At 38.4% G+C, this 27,705-nt stretch overlaps 1 protein-coding gene across 1 annotated transcript in view; it reads left to right on the top strand.

The window, feature by feature from the left end:
- ANO4 (anoctamin 4) overlaps positions 1 to 27,705 on the top strand; it is a 207,167-nt gene that overhangs the window by 79,910 nt on the left and 99,552 nt on the right. Inside the window, exon 8 of the mRNA XM_044914740.1 lies at positions 18,488 to 18,594. Within this exon, the coding sequence (XP_044770675.1) occupies positions 18,488 to 18,594 (107 nt within the window). The remainder of the gene's footprint in view (positions 1 to 18,487; positions 18,595 to 27,705) is intronic.

The following is a 27,705-nucleotide window of genomic DNA, read 5'->3' as shown; positions in this document are numbered from 1 at the left end:
ACATTATTTTGCCTATAGCACAACTATATAAACTGGCCAATCTGCAAAACCCCAAGGGTCCAGAACAGAAGACAGGTAAGTTTGGGCAGGAGGAAAAGAAAGAAGAGAGGGTTGTGGCAATGGGATTTAGGGACATTAAATGAAATGACTTATGTAAAATATTTAGTCTAGTACCTGGCCCATAGAAAACATTCAATAATTGATAGATGTGGTGGTGGTGGTGGTGATGAAGAAGAAGAACCACGAGTACAGTGAAATTTCTTGGGAGAATCTCTGGAAAGTTGCAGTTAGTGTGTAAAGGGCAAGTTTGAGGTGACAAAGGCTAATTTTTGCAAAGTTAAATATCTGACCTGAACTGGAATAGCATTCCTTTCAATCTAAATGTTATTCAGTGTTGTGGATATGTTATGGACTGAATGTTTATGCCTCCTCCGATTCATATGTTACATCTAATCTCCACTGTGATAGTATTAGGAAGCGAGACCTTTAGGAGGTGATTATGTCATGATGCTGGAGCCCTCATGAAAGGGATTAGTGCCTTAAAGAGAAACCAGAGAGCTAGTTTACTGTCCACTGTGGGAGAATACAACCAGAAGTCTGCAACCAGCAGAGGACCCTTGCCAGACCTGGACCATACTGTCACCCTGATCTCAGATTTCCAGTCTCCTGGAAATAAATTTCAGTTGTTGAGAAGCCACCTCCCAGTCTATGGTAATTTTTTATAGCAGCCCAAACTGACTGAAGGCAGGATACACTGCCATTTCACATTTATCAGTAATATATGTACGTTTGTTTTCTAACTCCTGTCAACATGGATGGCTGAAGCTACAGATTCTTCCAGCATGTGCCTTTTTTTGTATTTTCTGTTCGGAGTTTTTCTGGTGTTTTCATCGATCTGAAATCTTTAGAGAGTCCTTTAGGCAAAGAGATACTGATATTGATTTAGATAGGATTAATGTTCTCTTAGTGTCCCCATGACTTACAGCAGGGCTCACAACACATGTTTTATTGCAATCACTTATTTGGCATTAGGATCCTCAATATGCAGGTTGTTTTTATTGATCCATAAAGTCAGGGGAAACCTATCTGTCCTGGAAAGTTTTATACTGAGTTGAAAATGAAACAAGCCACACAGCCTGAGATTTATGTTTCTGAAAATGATGTGCCTTCTTTTAAGTAGGACATAACAATGAGTTTAGTGTAAGAGGCAAAAGATGCACCTAGTCATGTGGGAAGATACACCTTTGGGTGTCTGGAAACCCCGTAGTTAGTTAGCTGTGTTTTCTTAGTATCTGTAGGACCAACTATGAGTAAGGCACTTAGAAATTTTTATTTTCCATTTATCCACCTATAAATAGTTTTTTCATTTATTAACTCATTCATTCAACAATACATTTTTATTGAAGCATGATTAGCACACATGCTAATATTAGTTTCAGGTGTACAACATATTGATTCAACAATTCTATATGTTACTCAGTTCTCACCATGGTAAGTGTAGTCACCATCTGTCACCTTATAACATTATTACAATATTGTTGACTGTATTCCTCATGTTACACTTTTCATCTGTGACTTACTTATTTTATAACTGGAAGTTTGTACCTCATAATCCCCTTTAACTATTTCATCCGTTCTCCCAGCCATTCCCCTATGGCAACAACCAGTTCATTCTCCATACTTAAAAGTCGGTTTTTTGGGTGTTTCTTTGTTAATTTGTTTTGTTTTGTAGATTCCACATATAAGAGAAGTCATATGATATTTGTCTTTCTCTGTCTGAATTATTTCATTTAGCATAATACCCTCTAGGTCCATCCATGTTGTCACAAATGGCAAGGTTTCATTCTCTTTTATGGCTGAGTAATATTCCTGTGTGTGTGTGTGTGTGTGTGTGTGTGTATCAACTCGTGATGCATCTATGGATGGACACTTGAGTTGCTTCTGTATCTTGGCTATTGTAAATAATGCTGCAATAAACACAGGGGTGCATATATCTTTTTGAATTAGTGTTTTTGTTTTCTTTGGGTGAACATCTAGTAGTGGGATTATTGGATCATATGGTATTTCTATTTTTAATTTTTTGAGGAAACTTCATACTGTTTTCTACATTTTCACCAACAGTGCATGAGGGTTCCTTTTTCTCCATATCCTCTCCAACATTTGTTTATCTTGTCTTTTTTATTCTAGCCATTCTGGCTGGTGTAAGGTGATATTTCATTGTAGTTTTGATTTTCATTTCCCTTATGATGAGTGAGGTTGAGTACTCTTTTATGTGTCTGTTGGCCATTTGTATATCTTTGGAAAAATGTCTTTTTGGGTTCTTTGCCCATTTTAAAATCAGATTAGTTGGGGTTTTTTTGTTTGATTTTGGTTTGTTTTTTTGTTTGTTTTTTGGTATCAAAGTTGTATCAGTTCTTTATATATTTTTAAATATTAACCCTTATTGGATATATCTTCTGCCATTCAGTAAGTTGTCTTTTTATTTTGTTGATGGTTCTTTTGCTGTGCAAAAGCTTTTTGTTTTGGTGTAGTCCCAATAGTTTATTTGTGCACTTGTTTCTCTTGCCCAAGGAGAGATATCTAGTAAAATGTTGCTAAGGTTGATATCCAAGATATTACTGCCTGTGTTCTCTTCTAGGATTTTTATGGTTTCAGGTGTCACATTTAGGTCTTTCGTCCATTTTGAGTTTATTTTTGTGTATGGTTGAAAAAAGTCTAGTTTCATTCTTTTGTATGTAGCTGTCCAGTTTACCCTGTATCAGTTATTGAAAAGACTGTCTTTTCCCCATTATATATTCTTGCCTCCTTCATTGTAGATTAATTGACCATCTAAGCATGGGTTTATTTCTGAATCCTCTGTCCTGTTCCATGGATCTGTGTATCTATTTCTGTGCCGGTACCATACTGTTTTGATTACTATATCTTTGTAGTATATCTTGAAATCTGGATTATGATACCTCTTGCTTCATTCTTCTTTCTCAAGATTGCTTTAGATATCCAGGGTCTTTTGTGGTTCCATACAAATTTTAGTATTATTTGTTCTAGTTCTATGAAAAATGCTGTTGGTATTTTGATAGGAATTGCATCAAGTCTGTAGATTGCTTTGGACATTTTAACAATATTAATTCTTCCAGTCCATCAGCATGGAATATCTTTCCATTTGTTGGCGTCATGTTCAATTTCTTTCATCAATTCATTCAACAAATACTTTTAATGTATTGTGTGCCAAGTATTATACTGTAGTAGAGAATGTTATTTTGTGGTCATATGTATATTTATATATGTGAACATATTTTTAACTTAAATTTTAAACTTGAGCATATTAAATTTGGAAAGATACTGTTTTACTCACAAAATGGTAGAAAGGCAATTTAAAGCATTTATAGGAAAAGGGAAGTTTTGCCAAATTTACATATAATAAAATAAGCAAGGGTTAACAAAAAGGGAAGCAAAGGGACTAGGACTGCATTTGTGGATGGATTGCATGTTGAATAATCATGCTGTGCATTACATCATCTGGAACAATGGTCCGGAGGAACAAGGGAGATCAGTAGGGGAGCTCTGTGCTGCCTGTTCTTCATTCATTGTTTTATTTGCAATAACCCAGCTATGCATAATTTCATTATCCTTACTTTATGAAAGGTAGAACCCAGACTCAGAAGTTAAGTACTTTACCCAGGGCTACACAGTAACAAGCAAACTTTGGGATTAGAACCCAAATCTGCCAAACCCATGCTCTTTCCAAGATACCACAGCTATCATTCATCAAGCACTCACTAGACATCAGGTTATTCATGAGACTAGTAGTATTGTCATATCCATTTAGAAATGGAGAAATGGAACAGAGAGGGTTAGTCAGTTATCGGAGTTACAGAGCTGGCAGAAGTGGGAAATCCTCCTGAACAAACAGATTCCACGAGCTCACTCTTACCTACTCTGCTAGCATACTCAAACCCAAGCTCCCATATTTATCTTCATTAGGATTTGGGGATGAAAGACAATAGATTTATCTCTTTTAAACCTACACTCTTGAATCTAAAGGAAGGGCAGACCTGCTTATAACAATTGTAAGGCTTGGGGCAAGAGTACAAATGAAGCTTATAGACCATATGTCTAAATAATTAAAAGTAATAAATCATGTTAACAAGTACAACAGTTTCTTTTACTACCTTGACAAATATACCTGCATAAAGACCTGAACGTCTAAGTTCTCAGGATTCTTAGAAATCTGTTCCATTGGTGGGGTGTGGGGAAAATCCTCCCCCCCCCACCTTCATGGCCTGCCCTCTTCTCTTCCTATCCCCAGCTCTGTCCCACACTGAGTGGCCTCAGGCTCATGTGGGTGGACACCCAAGCCCCATGCCCAGGTGCCATCCATGTCCCCTGCAAACATCTTGGTTTCTTGGTAAGCATAGAACTGTCTTTAGGAGGTAGGCCTGAGAGGTCCACAAAGACCAGAAATGGCTTGGTGATTTGGGGGTAGGCTGCAAGTGGGCACATCCTCTTGGCCTGGCCAATACCTCACCCTGTGGGAAGCAGTACATCTGGGGAGGCTGATTTATGAGCCCTCTAAAATCCAGAGCCTGGACAGGGTGCATCTTACATCTGAGAATGGCACTGCGGGGGGTGGGGGACAGGAGTTAAACCTGGGGCCTTTGTGAATAGTACTTTATTCAACAAATGACTGATAATTCAGAACCATGTCTTAGAAATGTCTTTATCCCTGGGAATAAATTTGATTCTTCTCATTTCCCACTTTTCTCACCCCCAGTACGACACCCACATCAATTTTGTGTTTTCCACTCCTGATTAATGGTGTCACCACTGCATGTTGACCAACTTTGACACTACCCTCTTCCTCATTGTCCACCATTACCACTCAGTCCTTTTGGTCCTAGCTCCTCCTTTCCGGCCTCACTGCCAGTGCCTTAGTCAAAGTGGCCACCACCTCTTGCATGAACAATTAGAAGTCTGCTCAACTCCTTCATCTCTCCCCACTCCCATATCCACCACACCCATGTAGCTGGGGCACACGCAAGGCTCCTACCACTAACTCATACAGCACCTTTGTACAATTAGGATACCCTTCCTCCAAGAATTCACAGCCCACAGGTTGACAAGGAGAGTATCTTGGATTTCCACCCTCCCTCATCCCTTAGCAGTGAATAAAACGCACTGCCACATGTGGTTGCATTGCTCCCTTGCTTAACAGCTTTCAAGGGTTTCCTAAGCCCTTTCGGATCAAGTTCAGACTCCTTAGGGCATGGCACACAAAACTGCTTTTCTCCCCTCCCAGCCTCCTAGGCTGGATGTGCCAAAAGTTCCTACCACGCAGCACTGGAGGCTACCTGCCTATCCTGGGACTCCTGTTACATGTTCCTAAGGTGTGCTCTTCCCTCTCACTATCTGGTGAAAGCCTGTTCTTCCCTCAGGAACTAGTTCAGATGTTGTCATCTTTGCGAAACCCCTCGTGTCTCATGCAGATGGCGTTCGACTTCTGGGCCCATTAGCCTTTGTAAATACTGTGATTACAGCAGTGATTATATTGTACCCCAATTATTTGTTTCCGTATCTCTGGTGTTGCACAAAGCACAGTTCAGCAGCCAAAAGTAATTAGAAGGGATTTCCAGTTTTTATTCAAGTTTCTCAAAGGACACAAAAAAGCCAAGCACATGGTCTCATCGTTGTTATCATCGTTTCTTCTTCCTTCACACCCTCCCTTACTATCTCTGACAAAAGTATCTCTCCTCCACTGAAGCGTCCATGGCTTTTCACTCCTCTCCTCCCCATAAGCCTTACCCCTCTCTCCCATCACTTTGTTACGTGGACTGGCATAGCTTCTCCACAAGGAAGAAGAAAAAAAAATCCATCCTCTTCAGGACAGAGTAAATTAAGCCATAAATTACAGGATTGCCTTTGTTGGGTGAGAGACTGTGCCAGTCAGATTATGCTAGTTTGTGCTACACTAACATCCCTCAAATCCCCATGTCTTACTCAAAGCATCTTACTTATTTCTTGCTCACATGATATATTAGCTGTGGGCCAGCTGATACTCTGCTTTACATGTTTTCTTTCTTATGTGATATTGGTTGAAGATGCAACCTATACCTAAGACATGCATTCTCATGACAGAGGGAAAAAGTTATGGTAGAGCCACACATTGGCTCTTAAAATTTCTGCTCAGATATGCCATAATCACTTCTGCTCATATTCCATTGGTCAAAACAAGTCTTAGGGCCAAGCACTGAAATGGGATGGGAAATCGTACTTCTCCCCAGAAAGAGGGACTGCAAGTCCATGATAATGGGTAGGAATGTATCATCTTTAAGAAAAGCAGCAAATTGGGCGCCTGGGTGGCTCAGTTGGTTAAGCGACTGCCTACGGCTCAGGTCATGATCCTGGAGTCTCAGGATCGAGTCCCGCATCGGGCTTCCTGCTCAGCAGGGAGTCTGCTTCTCCTTCTGACCCTCCCCCCTCTCATGTGCTCTCTCTTTCTCATTCTCTCTCTCAAATAAATAAATAAAATCTTAAAAAAAAAAAAAAAAAGAAAAGCAGCAAATTGGGACTCTACCCAGGAATACGTTATGTTAATATTATTTTGTCCTGTCACATTTATATAGCACATTAGTCTATAGCTCTACCTAGGGTTCGGATGATGTCTTGCACTGTTTTGCTTTGTTTTGAACACCCTCCATATTTTTAGGAAAGAAAGTTTCCATACAAGTTAACAAAGACAGGCAGACTAGAGAAAAACTCTGTAGGATAGAAATTAGACTTGGAATTGAAATATTTCACAATTCAAATTCAGAAACCATCTCGATACCACGGTGATATTCCTGTCAGATTAACAAGCAGGATAGGTAGATGGTTGTTTATGTTGTATATGATTTCAAAGAGAGAGAAGGCCTTTTTCCCGAAGGATGTTTCTCTTTCTAGCTCCCTGGACCTCTCAGGCTCCACTCAGGAAAACTGAAACCTAGCAGTTGTTTCAGCGGAGAGGTTAATGTGGAGAATCCATTAAATAAGTATCAGAGAAATAAAATATCATAAAGGGAGCACTGAGTCCACAGATATTAACTGCAGGAGGTGTGGGAAGAAGATACTGCCCCTAGGGCTAGGGGGTCTGAAGGAAGAAGTTGGGTTTATCAGAAGCTTCGAGCTCAGAGAAGGTTGCCTGCTGGAGCTCACCCCCCATTTCCTCTGAGGAGGAAATGCTGCCCTGCTGGTGCTAGTACCTCTGGGCTGTGGGACAATGTGGTGAGTCTAGTTTGGGGTGGGTTTTTTTTTTGTTTTGTTTTGTTTTGTTTTGTTTTAAGATGGAAATTGGAACCAACTGCGACTTTGAGACTGAAGAATCACTGCTGGATCTATGTTGTCAGGACACTAGGCAAACAGCAAAGACCAGATCCCTTCACCTGTTGTTCCCCTTCCAATCCCCCTCTGTAGTGCCCCCTACTGGCAGAACATATCAGAGAGCCAGCCACAAGGAGAACTGTAGTTGGCAGAGTCCCCGCTCTAGCATTACAGAGGAGGGTAGAGAAGAGGGAGCTAACCGAGAACTCCGTGACTGTACAGCCTCTAATACCTGGAGTTTTACAATGTGAAATTTAATCCTTTGGCTAAAGTGATCCTCATTTAAAATAAATGTCCCTGGGAAAGATGAAAGTTTTAATGTTATTCTTCATTTATAACCCATTATGAGTAAGCTTATCAGCTCTTTTCTAGAGATCTAAAAATAAAGAAGAGGGGGGGCGCCTGGGTGGCTCAGTCAGTTAAGTGTCTGCCTTCAGCTCAGGGTCCTGCCATGATCTCAGGGTCCTGGGATTGAGCCCTACATCAGGCTCCCTGCTCAGTGGGGAGCCTGCTTCTCCTTCTCCCCTCCTCCAGCCCTGCTCATGCTCACGCTCTCTCTCAAATAAATAAATCTTAAAAAAAAAAAAAAAAAGGAAAGAAGAGGAGGAAGGAAGAGCTAAGAGGGAGCACTTTGGCTAAGCAGGGATAGATAAAGGATCTCACTAAGATGGGGAGGGGGATGTCAAAAAAGAAAAAAGACCAGGGAATTATGGAGAATAAATTTTTACCAACTTTCAGTTTTTGTGGATACTTGTCAGAATTTCTAGGTCTTTGCTGACCACAGCAATATAGATGAACTGCAAGAAAGTAGATCTGTCCCTTTAGTCAGCACTCAGTCCTACTCCACTCCAATATAAGGGAATATAAAAATAAGACCCATGACCAAGACCAGACTAAGACAATAGCCACGGATGAGTCACTGAATGATCAATTTATGCAGTGATAATTGCCTTAGTAAATCAGGCAAAACCTTAACTTACAGTAGCACCCTAATTAGTAGAGAGCTGAGGCCTGGGTTATTCTTCATTATTTTTCTACTCTGAGGATTAATTAGGAAATCACTAGGTTTCCAAATTGTTTTTACAGATTTTTTTAAAAAATGATTTCCTCTTCATTCTGGCTCACTTTTGAATGGGAAATAACAGTGATCTCTAATAAATGTAAATACGGCAGTGCTTTCATATTTTCATCCTGAATATCCATTTCAGTTCAGTCAGCATCAAGTACCAGTTCTGTGACAGGCACTGTGTAGGGCTGGACAAGGATGAATGAATCACAGTGTCTGTCCTTAAGGCTTAGTGGTTGAGCTCACACAGGCTCTGGAGTCTGTGAGACCTGGGCCCCGGATCCCAGCGCTGCAGCTCACAAGCTGTATGATTCTGAGCTTCAATTTCTTTATCTGTAAATTGGGATTCTTAATACTACCCATGCAATGTGAAAATTAGCACACTATATAAATGCCTATGATAAATGTTCAATAAATTTGCCTATTAATAATAAATGTATCCGATATATGAATAGATAATTTTGCTGTATGTGCATTCTATATATGTTGATTTTCTCTGTCCATTGCTAAAGATGGAGATAATTTAGGACTGGTCTGAACTGCTAACAAGTCCAAGATACCACTTTTTTCTCTTGTCCTCTTTTCTCTCCTGCAGCTTTCCTCCTCCTTTTCTTGCCTGCAATCTTTTGGGTTTATAAGAAGTAATTCCATCTAGGCTTGAGGCAGTTTCTTCCTCCAGAGTGTAGAAAATTAATTTATTTTGTTTAAGCCACCCAATCTGTGGTACTTTGTTATAGCAGCTAGAGTACACATATTTATTGTGTTTCACTCTTTATGATTGTTTGATCATAAATACTTTTCCCTCAGAATTTTGAAGGTCTTGTTCCTTTGATTCCAAAACTCAGTATTGCTACTTGGGACTTCAGAAACGTTCCAATTCCTAATTCTCTCTATTGTAACCTGTTTTCTCCTCTGTGTGAGTTTGTATGGTTTTCTCTTTGTCCCCAGTGTTCTGAAATATCACAGTAACGTATCTTGAGGTGGCTCTGTGTTCATTTGTGTTATTGAATCATCAGTGGACCCTTTCAACTGGAATACTCTTTTTCAGTTCGGGGACATTTTCTTGAATAATTTTTGAATTTTGCACATGATTTATCCCTTTTTTCTTTATAGAATTCCTAGCTGATCCTCTCATGTCTGTCTTTTCTCTCCTTTTTGTTAATCTGCAAATTTTTGCTCTAGGAGATTTTTCCCAACTTATTTTCTGGAAGATTTCAACTTATTTTCAAATGCTTCTATTAATTTTTTAAATTGTGCTATCATTTTGTTTTAATTTACAAGGGCTATTTTAATTTTCATAATGTTCTGGCTTTTTAAAATCCTATTTTGAGCTTTTTTCACAATTAAAATATCTTAACTTTCTGAGCATAATGGTATTTTTTTAATGTTTGATCACTCCACATAGTCTAATATCCTCTAACATGTTTCTGTTTATTTTTTACTGTCTTTATTATTCTCTTTCGTTAATGAATTTCTTCAGATACCCAGTAATCTTTGGCTGACTGTCCATGTTAAAGAATAGGAAATGTAAAACTTGAGTACAATTTCAGAGTAATGGATGGGGTTATCAACTGGTAGTTTTGTTGAAGGGAAATGGCTGGGGGGGCGGGGTTCATTTTGGAGTCTCTAATCTCTCCCTCTTCAGATATTTCATCTTAAACCGGTCAGATTTCCCAGAGAAGTCTCTGCTAGTGTCCTGTCTAGAAAGTCAAAACCTGGCTGCCAATGTTCTGGAGCCTAAGCGGATGAAGACAGTTGGGAATCTTGGCATTCAGAATGCAAACATTCACTTGGTCCTCCAGTTTTCACTATGGTTCCTCTACCCCTAACCATGTCTGATGTTTATACTTCAGGGGCTGTATTATTACCCTATGCAAAAAAAAAAAAAAAAAAATCCTCACAAAAAACAAAACGCAACTCTCCAGGCTTCTGTTAAAGTACAGGTGAAGATCTCAGGATCTGACTTCTTCCTAAGCAGCTTTCAACCAATACTTATTTTAGCATCCCCTTCACCCAGCTTCTAGAGGCCACTGATGCCCTAGTTCTAAAATTTTGTGAGATGTTGTAGTCTAAATATGACTGTTCTTGGTCTTGCCCAGAGCTGGTTTAGGCATCTGCTAAAGTCTGTTACTACCTGTTTGTCTGCTTCTCACATTCCAACATTTTTTTGCTGCTGCTTTGGGCTGTCTTTGTTCCTTGAGAGTTTATACCTCAAGGTAAAGTTTATATGTAAACACACACACCGCCCTGCATAGGGCTCCCTGCTCATGGAGTCTGCTTCTCACTTTCCCTCTGCCTCTCCCCCTGCTTGTGTGCTCTCTCTCTCTCTTTCTCAAATAAATAAAATATTTTTTTAAAAAAGTAAACACATACACATTAATGTTATTTTCATGAGGCCTTGAGAGCCAAATTAAATGCAAGTGTTTAACTTCCCATCTTTACCTGGAAGTCTCAAGAGCAAGTATTGCTTAATTTGTATTTAATAATGTTCAAATAGAAAAGACATGTCATGAAGTACAATTAGAAATGACCAATGGAATAAGAAAAATGTCTCACATTGCTTTGTATTTCAGCAGCTTTATCACCTTAATCCTATGAAGAGGCTTTAAAATCTTTGCCAAACGGTCAGATCTCTAAATATTATGTATATTATATATTTGGTCTGATAGTTATCTCATCCTTTTATTCATAACAACTACACTTAAGATAAGAAGTTAGTTATTGCATTGTGGTACCTAAAGCCCAAAAAAACTCTCAAAATAGGCCTTGGTCACATAAAAATTAATTGGTTGCTTTGTTCCTACTTAGATTTTCATTAATTTGAGGACATAATTTAAGTGACAGTTAACTGTATCACCTTTGCTTCTCCTTGTTAAAAAATAAATCTCTATTTAAAAGTCTAATTGAGAAAGTTTTCTGAAATATTTTTCAAAGCATTAGATTTCACTATTCTTTTTATATTATGAAATAATACAACTTTAGCCATCAGAAAAGACTCACATATTGGTCACCCATTGCTACATAAGAATCTATCACAAAATTAACTTAAAACACATTTTATTTGCTCCTGATTCTTTTATTTCAGCAGTTGTCCTGGGTTAAGCTGGCCACTTCTTCCACTGGTCCCATGTGGAGTCAGTATTTGGTTGCAATCATTCCATAGGGGAAGGTGGGCAGACAATGAACGTGTAGATACATCTCCCCCCACCCCCGCAAAAAAAAAAAAAGTTCAGAAAGTAAAACATAAGAAAAAAAGATAAAACAAGGTAATAGAAGAGAGAGAGAGAGACTTGAGGGACAGGAGGGTAACTATCCTAGCTAAGGTATTAAAGGTGACATTTAAGTTGAGACCCAAATGTTGGAAAGAAACAAGTTGTGCAAAAACCTGGGAGTTGTATGAACAAAAGCCCTGGACAGTATCAAGCTGGGTTTTTTCAAGGGCAGAAGAAAAGGCAATGTTGCTGGTTTATAATGAGCAAGAGGAAGAAGAGAAGAAATAAGCGCATTGGTGTAGGCAGGACCAGACCATGTAGCAGGAGCATGTAGACCATGGAAAGGAGTTTAGGCTTTATTCCAAATCTATGGGAAGTTGGTGAAGAGTTTTAAGCAGAAGAGGGATGAGATTTTGTTTTAAAAGATCCTTGCTATATAGAGAATGAACTGATGGGAGTAAGTAAAATTGGAATAGTTAGGAAATTATTGCAGTGCTCTTGGAAACAACTTCAAAGCAAAGAGGGTGATAAAGGATCAGATTCATGATAATATTTGGGAAGAGGAACTCAAAGAATTTGATTGGATATTGAACATGAGAGAAAGAGAGGATAGAGGATGCATCTCAAGTTTATGACTTGAGAGATTGGATGTGTTACAGTGCCATTTTTTTAAGGTGGAAAAGATGAGGGGGAAAGCAGATTACCTTACAAGGGTATAGATCAAGAATTCTATTTGGGACATGTTGGGTTTGAGTTGTCCAGTCACCTACCAACTAGGTTTGATGATCTATCTCAGTACTTTATAGTCTCACTTTGTGATTAACCCCATCCTTGGGCAACCAAGACATATGACCCTCATTTTCCTGACAAGTAACTGTGTACCAAAGAAACTCACTGACTTCCCCAAAGCCACACGGCTAAAATGAAGAGGAAGACTTGAACCCATGACCTGTACATAGTCCTATAGGGCATTTTCACTCACTCTCCTCCTCCAGTTTTTGTAGTCAAAGGGAGATGCAGGATAAGGATTCCATTATTGAGGCTTTGCCCACATGCTCAAATTGTCATTCACATTTGAGGCAATTGCCTATCTACTAGCCACATGTGGCTATTTATATTTTAATTTTAATCAGTTAAAATTAAGTAAAAGTAAAAATTTACTTCCTCATTTGTGCTATCCACAGTTTAAATGTTCAGTAGCTACATGTGACTAGTGGCTGCCATTTTGGATAGCACAGATAAAGAACATTTTCATTATCTCAGAAATTCCTATTCAACAACACTGGACTCTAGATAATTTGTACTAAATTAATTGTGAAGAAAGTGTAGTCATATCTTAATAGCTATTGCCTAAGAGGAAAGTTTAAAAAATAAAACACGAGTTGGTATTTGTTTAAAAGTAACACATTTAGGGGCACCTGGGTGGCTCAGTCGTTAAGCGTCTGCCTTCGGCTCAGGTCATGATCCCAGGGTCCTGGGATCGAGCCCCGCATCGGGCTCCCTGCTCTGCGGGAAGCCTGCTTCTTCCTCTCCCACTCCCGCTGCTTGTGTTCCCTCTCTCGCTGTGTCTCTCTCTGTCAAATAAATAAAATCTTAAAAAAAAAAATAAAAGTAACACATTTAATGATAAGCTGATTTTATACCCAGCTCTAATGAACACCTTTCCCCAATTCACACCCTTGAATGTTTGTGTGTTTCTCATTTTACCTAATAAGAATAGAGGCTCCTCTGAGGAGAAAAACTAGGTTCTTTCCACCTTTTCATTACCTTCACTCAAAATACATACATGCATAACACCCACATTCCCTTGTACCCACTGCCCACATCCACATGTAGCACTCTCAGTGAACAATTCTTTGCACAGAACAAGCAGAACATTTACATAAAGTTTACAGCCAGCATATCACAGTACTTTACAACACTGCCATGGATGGTTGGCTGCAGGAGAACATATAACAGAATGCAAATAACCACAGCCTCAGGGAGTCTGTAGCTAAAACATAATTTCATCGCATATTCTCTTCCAGTTTTTGCCCTTCCTAACATGGAGGAGATTGGGAGGCTCATCAAGTGAAAATTGAGGGCTGCTGACCTCCAGAGAAAGCAGGAGTAGAGACCCTAGAGGGGAATCTGTAGGAACTTCAGGTTCAGGTTTGCCTATTACTTGGTGACAGGTCAGCAGGGCCTTCCTCATGGGGCCAGATGAAAGCATCCAGAAAGTGCCATTCACACATACATGCATACAGGCAGGCATGTGCTCTCAGCAGTTCCTTTTACAGATGAATGGGAAAATTTGGAACCGACAGATGGGTTTTAAATCCTTCCTCAGTTGTGTGACTTTGGGCATATTACATAACCACTCCAAAGGGTAGGACAAGGAGATATATGTGCAGAGCCTCAATCACATAATTGTTCCTCTGCCAATTCAGTTTATTCCTCTCCTTATCCTTCAGGGCGAAGGAGAGAACACACCTAGAACAGAAATTGCATTTTCCCTTTAAAAATTTCTTTTAAAAAATATTTCATGTTTTTTTTATAGGTAGTACTTACATATGATAAAAATTTCCTGAGTGTGTCAGTGAAGTTTCCTTCCTTTCCAGCCTCCTAGATCTCCCCAGAGGCAGCTAGTATTTCTGGATGTCTATGTGTCCTTTCCATAGTCATCCTGTGCATGTGCAGGCAAATAAATATATCATTACATTTATATGTACTTCCTTATATATGTATGTTTTTCTCTTTGATACAAATAGCTGTGAGGCACCTAAGTGGCTCAGTCAGTTAAGCATCTGCCTTTGCTGCAGATCATGATCCTGGGGTCCTGGCATTGAGCCCCATGTCCGACTCTCTGCTCAGCGGGGAGTCTGCTTCTCCCTCTGCCCCTCCCCTGCTTGCGTGCGCTCTCTCTCTCTCAAATAAAATCTTAAAAAAAAAAAAAACCAGCAACAACAAATAGCTGTGTGACTATTTTGAACCTTGTTTTCCCCTGTAGTATCTTGAAGATCTTCTTATAACTATACTGAACACCCTTAATCTCTTTACAGATGCAGAGTATTTCATTGTTGAGGTGTACTATAATTTGTCTTTACTCCCACTGAATTTTGCTATTATAACCCATGCCATAATGAGGGTTTTTTATTATCTTAATGCCACTTTGCACATGGGTAAATGTATTTGTAGAATAAACTTCTAAAAGAATTGCTGGCCAGAAGATATGTATATATTATATATAATGTAATTATTCTATATAGTTATTATTATTATAACTAAACATATATATAAGATATATATAATTTTGATAGACTTGGTCAAATGGCCCTTAAAGAATTTTTACTAGTTTGCTGACCCACCGGTAATGTATGAAAGCAGAGTTTCTAAGCCTACACAGAGCGCTGACACCTCAGAGACTGAGCCCCCAAGTTTTATGTTTGCCAGAACAGCTCAGCTTACATCGTGCATGTGTGTGTGCATGCGTATATATGTGTGATTTCATTTGAAGAAAGTTGTTTTGGTTAAGTGGTTAAGGAAAGTTTGAGAACAATGATGCCAAGAATCATCACTGTGCCTTCTCTTAGCCCTTCAGTTTGAAAGAGTAACAGAGAAAATGAGATTGTTCCACATCACGTATGAAAATCCTTTGGCAATGTGGCGAGAATGGTTCATGTGGTAGCTGGAAAGATGAAATGGGTAGAAATATTTCCAGGAAGAAGAAGTAGATGCCAAGGTATAAGGAGGTGATATTTAGTCACATAGCCCCCAATGTTAGCAAGTGTTCTCCAGAAGGTCAGTTCATCTGAGCCAATTGTAAGGCTCATGTGCCAAGCTCCGTACTAGTGCTGAGAATACAGAGATGAGCATGGCTGGTCCCTGCCCTCAAGAAGCTCATCCAGAGAAGTCAGGTATGTAGGCAGACAGTTTCTATATGGTGTCATAGAAACAACAGCAACGATGACTGCTAACTCTGAGAGCTTATTAAACACAGGACAGTGGGGTTCTGCAATCCTTGTCATCTCACCTGATTCTACAAAAATGCTATGAGGGTAATTACAGTGTTCTCCCCATTTCATAAATGAGGAAACCAAGATCCAGGGAAGTTGAGGGACAGTCCCAATAGCACATAGTAAGTGACAAAACTAGGGTTTGTTCTGTTGACTGTCTCACTTCAAAGTCTTAAGGGGAAGGAGGGGTAATGTTAGAATTTAAAGCTGCATTAAATGATTTTCTCCCTCCTTCTCTTATTGTAGCACTACATTACTTTTCAGGGGGAGGGCAAGGGGATCAAGGAAGACCCTTAGAGTGAGATGTGCCCTGAGCTGAGGCTCAAAGAATGAGTGGAAGCAAGGAAAGCATTCCAGGCAGAGCAACTCTTGGGCTAATCTCAAGGAGAGGCAGCCTCCAGGAGTCATGAAGCTTCTGGCACAGGGAGACAGGTGAGTGGAGTGGGTAAGAGGGCAGCCTCTGGAGCCAGACTGCCTGAGTTGAAATCCTGGCTCTCCCCCTTAGTTGAGTGACTTTGGGTGCATTACTCACCTTCTCTGATTCTTCACCTGTAAGATGGAGCTATAAAATACTATGTCCTGGTTATTGCAAGGATTGAATGAGTTAATATATCTGGAGTGCTTAGAATAGTGCCTGGCACGTGCCCTATATATTTGTTCCCACTATAGAATCTCCAGGCTCCAGGTACAACCTAGATATAAGGAAGAGGAAAACAAAATTTTGAAGCTCATCTGCAGTGCTTATTATAGAGAACTATTACATGAGCTCCCAAATGTAATGTGGTGCTGTAAAAGGAGAAGAAAGCAGAAAACCATTTAATGGTGGAGGGACATGGGCTTTTAGGCCAGAATTGTCCTGTCAAGCATGGTCATGCTTATCAGCTTTCAGTTATCATCTGGTATTGTGAGTCAAAAATGGGCTTTTTATTTGTTTCTTTATGGCATCTTTATTTGGTATTAAAATGGAATGGTCTGTCTTAAATAAGGTGAAAAAGCAGAGGAGGATAAAATAAAAGGAACTGTGTTCAATGTAACTTTCGGTTTTCCTCTCTCCCTCTGATGAAATAAAATGTTTTCAGAAAAACCGAAAGAAAATACCAACTAAACTCTGCAGCTTTCTCATTCACCCACATAGCATTTATCTCTCATTCACCAAGTCAAATTACTTTTTCTGAGAATAGTATTCTATAACAGAATCCTAGGGAAGTAAAAGTGAGAGGAAAATACTTCTCCAGGGAATCAACTCACATGAATTGCATTTTATTTTCATATTCTCTGGCCTTTATCCCCTTTGTATGTTATCCCAAACTCACATTCCCCGCTGTTCCCAAACCAGACCCCGTGCCTGGACTATCTTCTCTAGGTCAGTTTTCTCTCTTCCTCCTGACATTTGGACAACTCCTGGGAATCCATCTTCTTGAAGAAAAACATTTAATAGCAATTTTCCCAACATAAATCCTAATGACCCTCAATTACTGCTATTCAAAAACATATACCTGTAATTTGTACCAGCCACTCACTAGATGCTGGGGCTACAGAAATTAGTATGATTCAAACTTCCTGAATGCGTTCACAGTCTTGTGTGGGATACAGACATGCAAAGGGAGGTTGATTCTGCCCATCTCTGCTGTACGATTATATTCATTTCCTTTATGGTTTGTCTTTCCTGCTAGACTATAAGCCCCTCAAGAACAAAGATTTTTATCTGTTTTGTTTACCACTCTGTAATCAGTACCCTAGACAGAGCCCTCAATAAACATTTGCTGAATGAAAGTGAATGAATGAATGAATGAATGAATGAAAAAAAAGTGACAATACAGAATAATTGATAAATCGATGTGCTTACAAGGTAAGAAGTAGCACAGAGGAGGGAATACTGAACTCTGTGGGAAAGGAGTGGAGTTGGAGGGGTGAGGAGGCCTATTGGGGGAGGCGGCTTATGAGCTGGGTTTTGAAGGCAGTGGCTGCCAATGTTGATAAGCCTTGCACAGTGTCCCCACTCTTAGGAGGTACCTCATAAAAGTTTGCTGAGTTAATAAACTTCACAATTTATGAAGCAATTATACTTACAGTATGTCTAATGTTGTACCATTTGTCCACTTCATGCCGGATATTGTGGTCCTGGAAGCTCTGTCACCTAAACCCTCTCAGTCGTCAGTAGGATAGGAGTATCCACTGGGAAACCCAGTTTCTTGGGTGTGTGTGTGTGTGTGTGTGTGTGTGTGTGTGTGTGTATGTGTATGAGCCCTGTGTGTGTGTGTGTATGTGTATGAGCCCTGTGTGTGTGTGTGTGTGTGTGTGTATGAGCCCTGGGTCATCCACTGGCTGAGAAAGAAAGCAATTTTAAGTATATGCTTTAGGAGAGGAGTCCCATCAAGCAAGGAACATGGGAAAAGAACAGACAGAGGCCCTGAACCAGACCAGAGCTTATTACCTAACTCCTATATCCACCACCCAAACCAGTTTCACATCTTAAAATTTCTGAAAAGCCAGGTGGTTATGACATGAAAGGGGTGGGGTGGGAGACGAGAGGAGCTAAAAACAAAATACATTTTTAGTTGAATTATCTAATGACCTTACTGAGGAAAAAAAACTTATTTTAAGGTTTCTTAATTGCATTTAGCTCCAGCTCCTTCCTGGCATAATTATGTTAATGCTCAGGAGACCAAGAACCAAAACTACTGAGGTGTGTGAGCCTCCTGCCCTTGGTGTGATCTCTGGGCTCTCTTATGCTGTTCCAGACCTATCCTCTCTGTGACTGATTGAAGACACCTCTGTATGAGTAATACCACATTATGTCAAAGATTAGATTCATCATCTCCAGTTAACCTTCAGCTTGTGTTTTCAATATGTGTGTGCAGCTTCATCATACACAACAAAGACACTTTCTTCAACAATGCCACAAGAAGTAGAATCGTACATCATATTTTACAAAGAATAAAGTATGAAGAAGGAAAAAACAAAATTGGTAAGTAGTATATTAGTATAACAAGCTACATCTAATTTTGGGGATTACAGACTTTTTTCCTTTGGTTTTATAAAGTTTATATCAATTCTAGAACCGCTCATCATTTATAAAATCTCTACTCCCTTGATGGATAACTCATAAGTGTAAAAATCTTAATATCATTCTTAGATCTCTTTAAAATAGCATGTTACCGGGGCGCCTGGGTGGCTCAGTCGTTAAGCATCTGCCTTCGGCTCGGGTCATGATCCCAGTGTCCTGGGATCGAGTCCCACATCGGGCTCCCTGCTCTGCAGGAAGCCTGCTTCTTCCTCTTCCACTCCCCCAGCTTGTGTTCCTGCTCTTGCTATGTCTCTCTCTGTCAAATAAATAAATAAAATCTTAAAAAAAAAAAAAAGATGTTTAAAATAGCATGTTACCTCATTTACCTAAGATCATAGAGAAATTCTCTCAGTTTCAACAAATATTTATGGAATGCTTATTATGTGCCAGGCACTGGGCTGGATGTTGGGGAGATGGGCATGGTTCTCTCCTGGAGCATATATTCAAGAAGTTAAAAGCCGACAATAAACAAATAAGTAAATACAGTGAGTAATATGAAAAAATTGAAATGGTGAGTTCAAGCTGAGATAAAGCGGTCAGGGGAAGCTTCACTGAGAAGCCGGGGTTTGAACTGAGACCTGATGAAAAGAAGGGGCTGATGTGGGAAGATGGTGGTGGCAGGGGAGGAGGTAGGGGGAGTTGTTCTAGGCAAGTGAAGAGACGAGCTGTCACACATAAGGAAATTCTCCAAATAATCACCTTCCCCATTAAACAGCTTCCATAATTCATATATATGTATTTTATTTTTCATTTGACTTTTTAAATTCCAGTATATAATTAATATACAGTGTTATCTTAGCTTCAGGTGTACAATATAGGGATTCAGCAGTTCTGTACACAGTGCTCATCCTGATAAGTATACCTTGATTCCCTTCACCTATTTCACCTACCCATCCACTCCCACCTCTGGTAACCATCAGTTTGTTCTCTTTAGTTAAGAGTCTGTCTTTTGGTTTATCTCTTTTATTCTTTGTTTTGTTTCTTATATTCTATATAGGAGTGAAATCGTATGCTATTTGTCTTTCTCTGACTGATTCACTTCATTTAGCAGTCCATCTTCTAGATCTATCCATGTTGCAAATGGCAAGATTTCATTCTTTTTTATGGCTGAGTAATATTCCATTGTGTGTGGGGGGGGTATGTATATATACCACATATTTATCCATTCATCTATTGGTGGACACTCATAATTTATATTTGGGGCATTTTTATGAGAACCTTTCCATATTACCAGATTTTCTCCCTTATTAAACAGATTATCATAGATCAAGAGGATTCAGGTGGCTTTGTCCTTATCTCTTTCCAAACAAGATTTTTATCAATAGTTTGAATAATGACCTAGTCAGGAGACAAAAAATCACACATAATTTTTACAGAGAAAGTTTAATATAAAATATATTATTAAATATTTATATTAATATAAAAACTATGAGAGAGGATTGGAGTAATCAGGGATTGGCTAGTAAAGGTTAAGGAGAACTCTAGAGAATAAAGATACAGCAGATATTAAGGGCAGCTACCACTTCTAGAGAGACTCTCCCCACAAAGCTGAGACCTAGATTCTGTTGGAAGTGGTGTAGCTGTGGTTCACTGGGTGGCAGGGCAGTTTTCTGGGGGTACTGGAGGGGGAACTGCCTAGAGGGGTTCCAGGGAGGCCATTCATTGGGAGGTGTTGCACCAACAGCACTGTCCTGTTCAAGGAAATACCTGCCCTTGGGGAGGTGCCATGTGCTACTGGCCATCACGCCCTGTAGGAAGTTGGTGCCATAGAAGCCATGTGTTGCAGAAGCCTGCTGAGGGAGCAGATTGGTGCCAGGAAGACAAACTTCCTCCTCCAGGGTCTTTCCAGTGCCTTCTACTGACAAAGCTTAACATTGTACAATCTGGTAAAGGAGAAATATTTACAAGGTCTAGCTCCATTTTTGCAAAGTAGGCAATGAAAGTGTACTTGGAGCTAAGGGGCAAATATATTGATAACTGGTACTTGGCCTAAACAGCCTGCCCATCAAGCTTTCAGGTGGGGTGGACTCTGGAAGAATGCATTAAATATGTTTGTCATTGGAGTCAGGAGCCTAAAAAATCTCAGTGATCTGGAAATCTCAGGCAAATCCAACAAGATGACATTTAATGGTTTGTAAATGTAAAGTCCTACACTCAAATTCAGCAAAACAACTACCCTGGTACAGTGTGGGAGAATTGTTGCTCAACAACATCATGAGAGGAACAGACTTGAGAGGCTTAGTTGAATGCAAGCTCAGTGTGAGTCACTCGTATGTGAAGCTGCCAAAACTACTTTGATCCCAAGCTGCATAAATTAAAATATAATAGAAAATGATAGCTATCTAGTCCAAATCTGGATACACCTGAAATAATATGTTCAGTGAGAGTTTATGTAGGTGGGTATGGTAAAATCAAACCTGATTTAGATCTTTCTTAACATCAACGGGGTTGTAGATTGGTATATCTTCATATTCTCTGCATCAATCACCCATGTTTGAGACACATCCTCTCTATAAAGTCCTCCATGACCATTCCAGCTTGAAGGAATTCTTCCCTCTTCCCATGAATTCCAATGGCAATTACTTTTAGAGTGTTTATTTGATAATTAATCATGTACAACTCTTATCTTGAATTCTTTATTTTCAATGACATTATGAAAATTCTACCACCTAAAGAGAACCACTGTTAACATTTTGGTGTAAAATAATTTAAATATTATGTTAATTACTTTTTTCATATTTATTCCCCATTTGCCCATGTAATTTTAACAGACTTAGGGTATACTACACTAACTTTATCATACCTTTTTCAGTTAACATTGTATCCTGAAAGTGCTAAAAAAATGAAGTTAAATGATTATGGCAGTAGCTAGTCTGAATTATTTTATAAAATGCAAATTTATAAAAAACAGTGCCTTTACTAATGTTGATGCTATAACTTGCAGCACACCTCACAATTTATTATAACACATTAGTGTGCTGAGAATCTGCAGCTAAAAACTGCTAGTTGGATGATAAGCTCCTTCATTGTAAATAAGTTGCCTTATTCATCTTTCTAGCATCATTGCCTAGCACAGTTTTGGCATATAGTAGGAGTGCTTGTTGAACTGAATTGAAAATCTTTTAAACATGATTAATGTCTAACCATCATCATCCTTACACAGTAAAAATTGTGTACAATGTGGCCATTCAGCAATTATTGCGCTTAACTTTTGCATCTCAAAATGTGAGCTGTTTTTACAAGTAGTCAAGATGGAGACAAAAGGAGACAGTGATTTGTAAATATTCTAAAGGAATGCAGGAAGTGTATTGTTACTCGTAAGAAATGACCTTTATAAAAGTTTCTCATTTGATGAAAGAAAGAGAATTCTATCCAAGAACTCCAGTGCCTTTTATTTTTTAAAGTTTTTATTTAAATTCCAGTTAGTTAACATACAGTGTTTTATTAGTTTTGGGTGTACAATATAGTGATTCAGCACTTCCATACAACACCCAGTGTTCACCACAACAAGTGCACTGCTTAATCCCCATCACCAATTTAACCCATCCACCCACCTGCCCCCTGGTAATCATCAGTTTGTTCTCTATAGTTAAGAGTCTGTTTCTTGGTTTGCCTCCCCTCTGTTTTTTCTCCCTTTGCCCATTTGTTTTGTTTCTTAAATTCTACATATGACTGAAATCATATGGTATTTGTTTTTTACTATTCCACTTATTATAATACTCTGTAGCTCTATCCATATCATTGAAAATGGCAAGATTTCATTCTTTTTTTATGGCTGAGTAATATTCCATTGTGTGTGTAGATATATGTGTGTGTGTGTGTGTGTGTATACCATATGTATATATAGTATGTATCTTCTTTATCCATTCATCAGTTCAGTGCTTTGAAAATTGGCAATGATGACCTGAAGAACTATCTAATTAGAAGTGACCAATCACAGAGTAAACTACTAACCTAGGGTCAGGCATTATGCTGAAAAATGTGGAGTAAAACGACAAATGCTTGTTGACCTGATGTTTCATTGTCATCTTTGGTTTCATAAATAAAAGAAATAACATATTAGAAGAAAATTTAATTTATTGATAGAATAGTATTTATCTAATGTTATTTTCTACCTGAAACTCTATCTGAAAGTGACATCTTCCATGACCCAACATTGATTAGAGATAACACAAAAATACTGATTTGTAAACATGGTTTGTAAGGACATTTTGCTGGAGTGTAAACTACCACTCTGTAAGTTTTCCAGATTCACTCTGAATTTATTACAACTGTGAAAATCAAACCTGTTGAAATCCACTTTCAAAATAGAGCAATTAATAGATCAACATAGATTTATTTAACAATATAAGTACATAAAATAAATTTTGAAATTGACTTGTATTTTCAAAATTGGTGCTCAAAGGGGAAGTTAGTGAAGTAGTAGATTTCAAATATTAACTACTTCCTCACTTTGCAGGATTTTGATAAATTATGATAAACTTACCGGGGTCATCAGAGTCTCTTATTAGGTCCCTGTGAATTCTGTTTTTTCTAATATCTGAGATGTTTGAAATTCAGTTTATTGATGAGATATGTGTATTTCTCAATAGAGACTCCAGGCAATCAGAGCTTTCCACATAATCATTTATCCATTCATTACAAAGGTATTTATTGAGGGCCTCCTGCCTGCCAGACAAAATACAAAAGCCCTACAGATATTTGCATTTCACGTTTTTCTTGGACATTTAGTGTTAATGTCAGTCATCTTAAAACACATTACTGTATTACTGTGATTAAATGTACCTAAACATTGATTGACCCTGTATCAGTAAAAAGTGAATCAGTGCATGTTCCATTTTCCACTGAGACTAAGCTTCTGGACTCTAATCAGGATCTAAGCGTAGGGAGCATTCCCCTATTAGCCACTTGAGAGACATCCTTCTAGTCATCATCCTTGAGGTACATTTTAGGAAGCAGCATAATTCTTGACTTGAAAGACACTTTAAAGACCAACACATTCAACTTCCACTTTTGGCCAAGATGGAGTAACAGGCACAAGATTTACTCTCCCACCTGAAATAATCAAAGGAAAAACAGAAAAAAAAAAAGTGCAGGAGACTATTCTTTTCAAGACACTGAATGGTGGGCAGCCAAAAATAGAGATCCCTGAGAGACAGAAAACAAATGAGGTGAGTGCCATGATTACATCAGCTTACTACTTTGACATAGTTTCTAGGTGGCAGCCTAGGGAGGGAGAACCCAGGCAGAACCTGGTAGACTCCCTGAATTGAGAAGATGTTGCTAAGAGTCCAAGGAAACCAAGGCAGTTAGAGTTCACAGAACAAAGTACCAAAAAGCAGAAAGTTCCACCAAGAGACAACCCTGAAGATCATCAGAGGGCCCCCCTTAAGTATTTAGCAGAGTACTAATTAGTGCATATGTATTAGGAAACTACCCAAAGCCAGTGAAAGAACAACCCCAAAGGATTTCCAGTGAAATTGGAACACCTCATAATTCACAGAGCATTGAACATAAATGTTCTAAAGATCCCAATCCAAAATTCAGAAGTTTATACACTGAGTAAAAAATCAAGGCCTAAATTCTTTGCTGCCTGCAAGAAACTTTGAAGACACAAATAGGTTAAAAGTAAAAGGTGTTCAAAAAAGTTATATAAGATGCTTAACCAAAATAAAGCTGAAGTGGCTATATTGATATCAGACAAAATGGATTTCAGAGCAAAGAATATTACCAGGGATAAAAGTAAATTCAGGCAATTTATCAGGAGGATGTAACAATCCTAAAAGCCTAGAGCTTCAAACTACATGAAGCAAAAACTGAAACCTGAAAAGAGAAATAGACAACTCCACAATTATAGTTGGATATTTAAGTACTTCTTTGTCAGTAATTAATAGAATAAATAGAAAATCAGTAAGGGTTAGAAAACCTGAACAACTTTATCAGTGAACATAATTGATCTTTTAGATTACTCCCAACAACAGCAGAATACCTGTTTTGTTTTGTTTTGTTTTGTTTTGTTTTATTTTCAAGTGCACATAGAACATAACCAAGATAGGCCATGTTTGGGGACATAAAACAAGACTTAATAAATCTAAAGAGATTCAAGTCTCTTTATGTACCTAAAAAACATACATAGAATGTTTTTTGACCACAGTGGAATTAAATTTGATGTTAATATGAAGATGATCTCAAGATTTTACAGATATTTAAAACTAATACCTTTTAAATAACTCCTCAGTGAAAGAAGAATTCAAAAGAAAAATCAGTATGTTGTACTCAATGGAAATGAAAACAATATATCAAAGTGTGCAGTACTTAGGGAGAAATTTATAGTACCATATGCCTATATCTGAAAAGAAATGTCCAAATTAATGACCTTCCCTTCCACCTTAAGAAACAAGAAAAAGAAAAAGAAGGTAGGTAGATGAAAGGAAATAATAAAAGAGAAGAAATTGATGAAATAAAAAACAGAAAAAATAGAGAAAATAAATGAAACCAAAAGCTATTCCTTTGAAAAAATTTATAAACCTTATGGTGAACACACCCAAGGTGACTTCCCATTTAGTCATGCCCTGTGTAATTCTTTTCCCTTAAGTGTAGGTAGAAACTATAGCTTACATTTAACCAATAGAATATTGTAAAGGTGATTGTGTCACTCCTGTGATTATGTTACATTACTTGGAAAAGTTTAGGAGATCTTCCAGATGTGAAAGAGTTCTTAATCAGTTTGACTTTGACTTAATCAAAAGGAAGATCATCTTGGGTGGGCCTGACCTAATCAGGCAAGCCCTTTAAAAGAGTGTTTAGGCTTGCCCCCAGCTCAGAAACTTGCGGCAACAGGGACTCCCTCTCTCTCACTGGTTTTGAAGTAGCAAGTTGTCGTGAACATAGCAGCTGCAAGGAAATCAATTCTGTCAATAATCAGTGGATCCTTTCCTAGTTGAACCTCCAGGTAAGAATGCAGTCTAGCTCAAACCTTCACTTTGGTTTTGTGAGACCTAGAGCAGAAAATGTAGGTAAAGCATGCTCAGACTTCTGACCAAAAGAAACTGTGAGGTAATAAATGGCTATTGTTTTTAGCTACTACATTTCTTGTAATTTCTTACACAGTGACAGAAAACTAATGCAGATTTCTAGCCAGGCTTATCAGGAAGAAAAGAGAGAAAACACAAATTCCTAAATTTCCAGGAATAGGAGAGATGCTGTCACCAAAAATGTTGGTGTATATTAAGGGAATATTTGAATAATCTTTTGTCAATAAATTCAACAACTTAAGTGAAATGGACACATTTCTGGACAGATGCAAATAATCAAAACCCATTCAAGAAAAAATAACCTTATTTTGTTGATTTTAGCCATTATGACTGGTGTGAGGTGATACCTCATTGTAGTTTTGATTTGCATTTTCCTGATGATAAGTGATGTAAGGATCTTTCATCTGTCTGTTAGCCATCTGTATGTCTTTACAAAAATGTCTATTCATGTTTTCTGCCCATTTTTTAATTGGGTTATTTGTTTTTGGCTGTTGAGTTATATAAGTTCTTTACATATTTTGGATACCAACCCGTTATCAGATATGTCATTTGCAAATATCTTCTCCCATTCCATAGGTTGCCTTTTAGTTTTGTTGTTTCCTTTGCTCTGCAGAAGCTTTTTATTTTGATGTAGTCCCAATAGTTCATTTTTGCTTTTGTTTCCCTTGCCTCAGGAGACATATCTAGAAATAAGTTGCTACAGCTGATGTCAAAGAAGTTACTGCCTGGGTTCTCTTCTAGGATTTTTATGGTTTCAGGTCTCACATTTAGGTCTTTAATCTACTTTGAATTTATTTTTGTGTATGGTGTAAGACAGTGGTCCAGTTTTCCCAACGCCATTTGTTGAAGAGACTTTTTCCCATTGGATATTTTTTCCTGCTTTGTTAAAGATTAATTGACCATATAATTGTGGGTTCATTTCTGGGTGTTCTATTCTGTTCTATTGATCTATGTGTCTATTTTTGTATCAGTACCATACTGTTAGCTTTTAAAAAAAGATTTTATTTACTTATTTCAGAGAGAGAGAGCAAGTGGGGTGAGGGGCAGAGGGCGAGAATCTCAAGCAGACTCTGCGCTGAGTGCAGAGCCCGATGCAGTGCTCAATCCCACCACACTGAGATCATGACCTGAGCCAAAACCAAGAGTCAGACGCTCAACCAACTAAGTCACCCAGGCGCCCCAATTACTACAACTTTGTAATATAATTTGAAACCCATAATTGTGATGCCTCCAGCTTTGTTTTTCTTTTTCAGGATTGCTCTTGTTATTTGGGGTCTTTTATGGTTCCATACAAATTTTTGTTTGTTCTAGGTCTGTGAAAACTGCTGTTGGTATTTTGATAGGTATTGCATTAAATGTGTAGATTGTGCAGGTGTTGGTGAGGATGTGGAGAAAAGGGAACCCTCTTGCACTGTTGGTGGGAATGCAAACTGGTATAGCCACTCTGAAAAACAGTATTAAGTTTCCTCAAAAAGTTAAAAATAGAACTACCCTATGATCCGGCAATTGCACTATTAGGTATTTAACCAAGGAATACAAAAAATACTAAATCAAAGGGATACACAAACCCCAATGTTTATAGCAGCATTATCTACAGTAGCCAGCCCAAGTGTCCATCAACTGATGAATGGATAAGGAAAATGTGGTATAAATGCATAATGGAATATTACTCAGCCATAAAAATAGAATGAAATCTTAACCATTTGTAATGACACAGGTGGAGCTAGAGAGTATTATACTAAGCAAAATAAGTCAGAGGAAGACAAATATCATATGATTTCACCCATATATGGAATTTAAGAAACAAAACAAATGAGCAAAGGGACAAAAAGAGAGAGAGGTAAACCATAAACAGACTTTTAACTATAGAGAATAAACTAATGGTTACCAGAAGGGAGGCGGGTAGAGGATGGGTTAAATTGGTGATGGGGATTAAGGAATGCACTGTGATGAGCACTGGGTGATATATGGAAGTGTT

This window comes from Neomonachus schauinslandi, chromosome 5 (assembly GCF_002201575.2).
Source record: "Neomonachus schauinslandi chromosome 5, ASM220157v2, whole genome shotgun sequence".
In the NCBI taxonomy this organism is placed as follows: Eukaryota; Metazoa; Chordata; class Mammalia; order Carnivora; family Phocidae; genus Neomonachus; species Neomonachus schauinslandi.
This window is presented reverse-complemented; position numbering and strand designations above follow the sequence as displayed.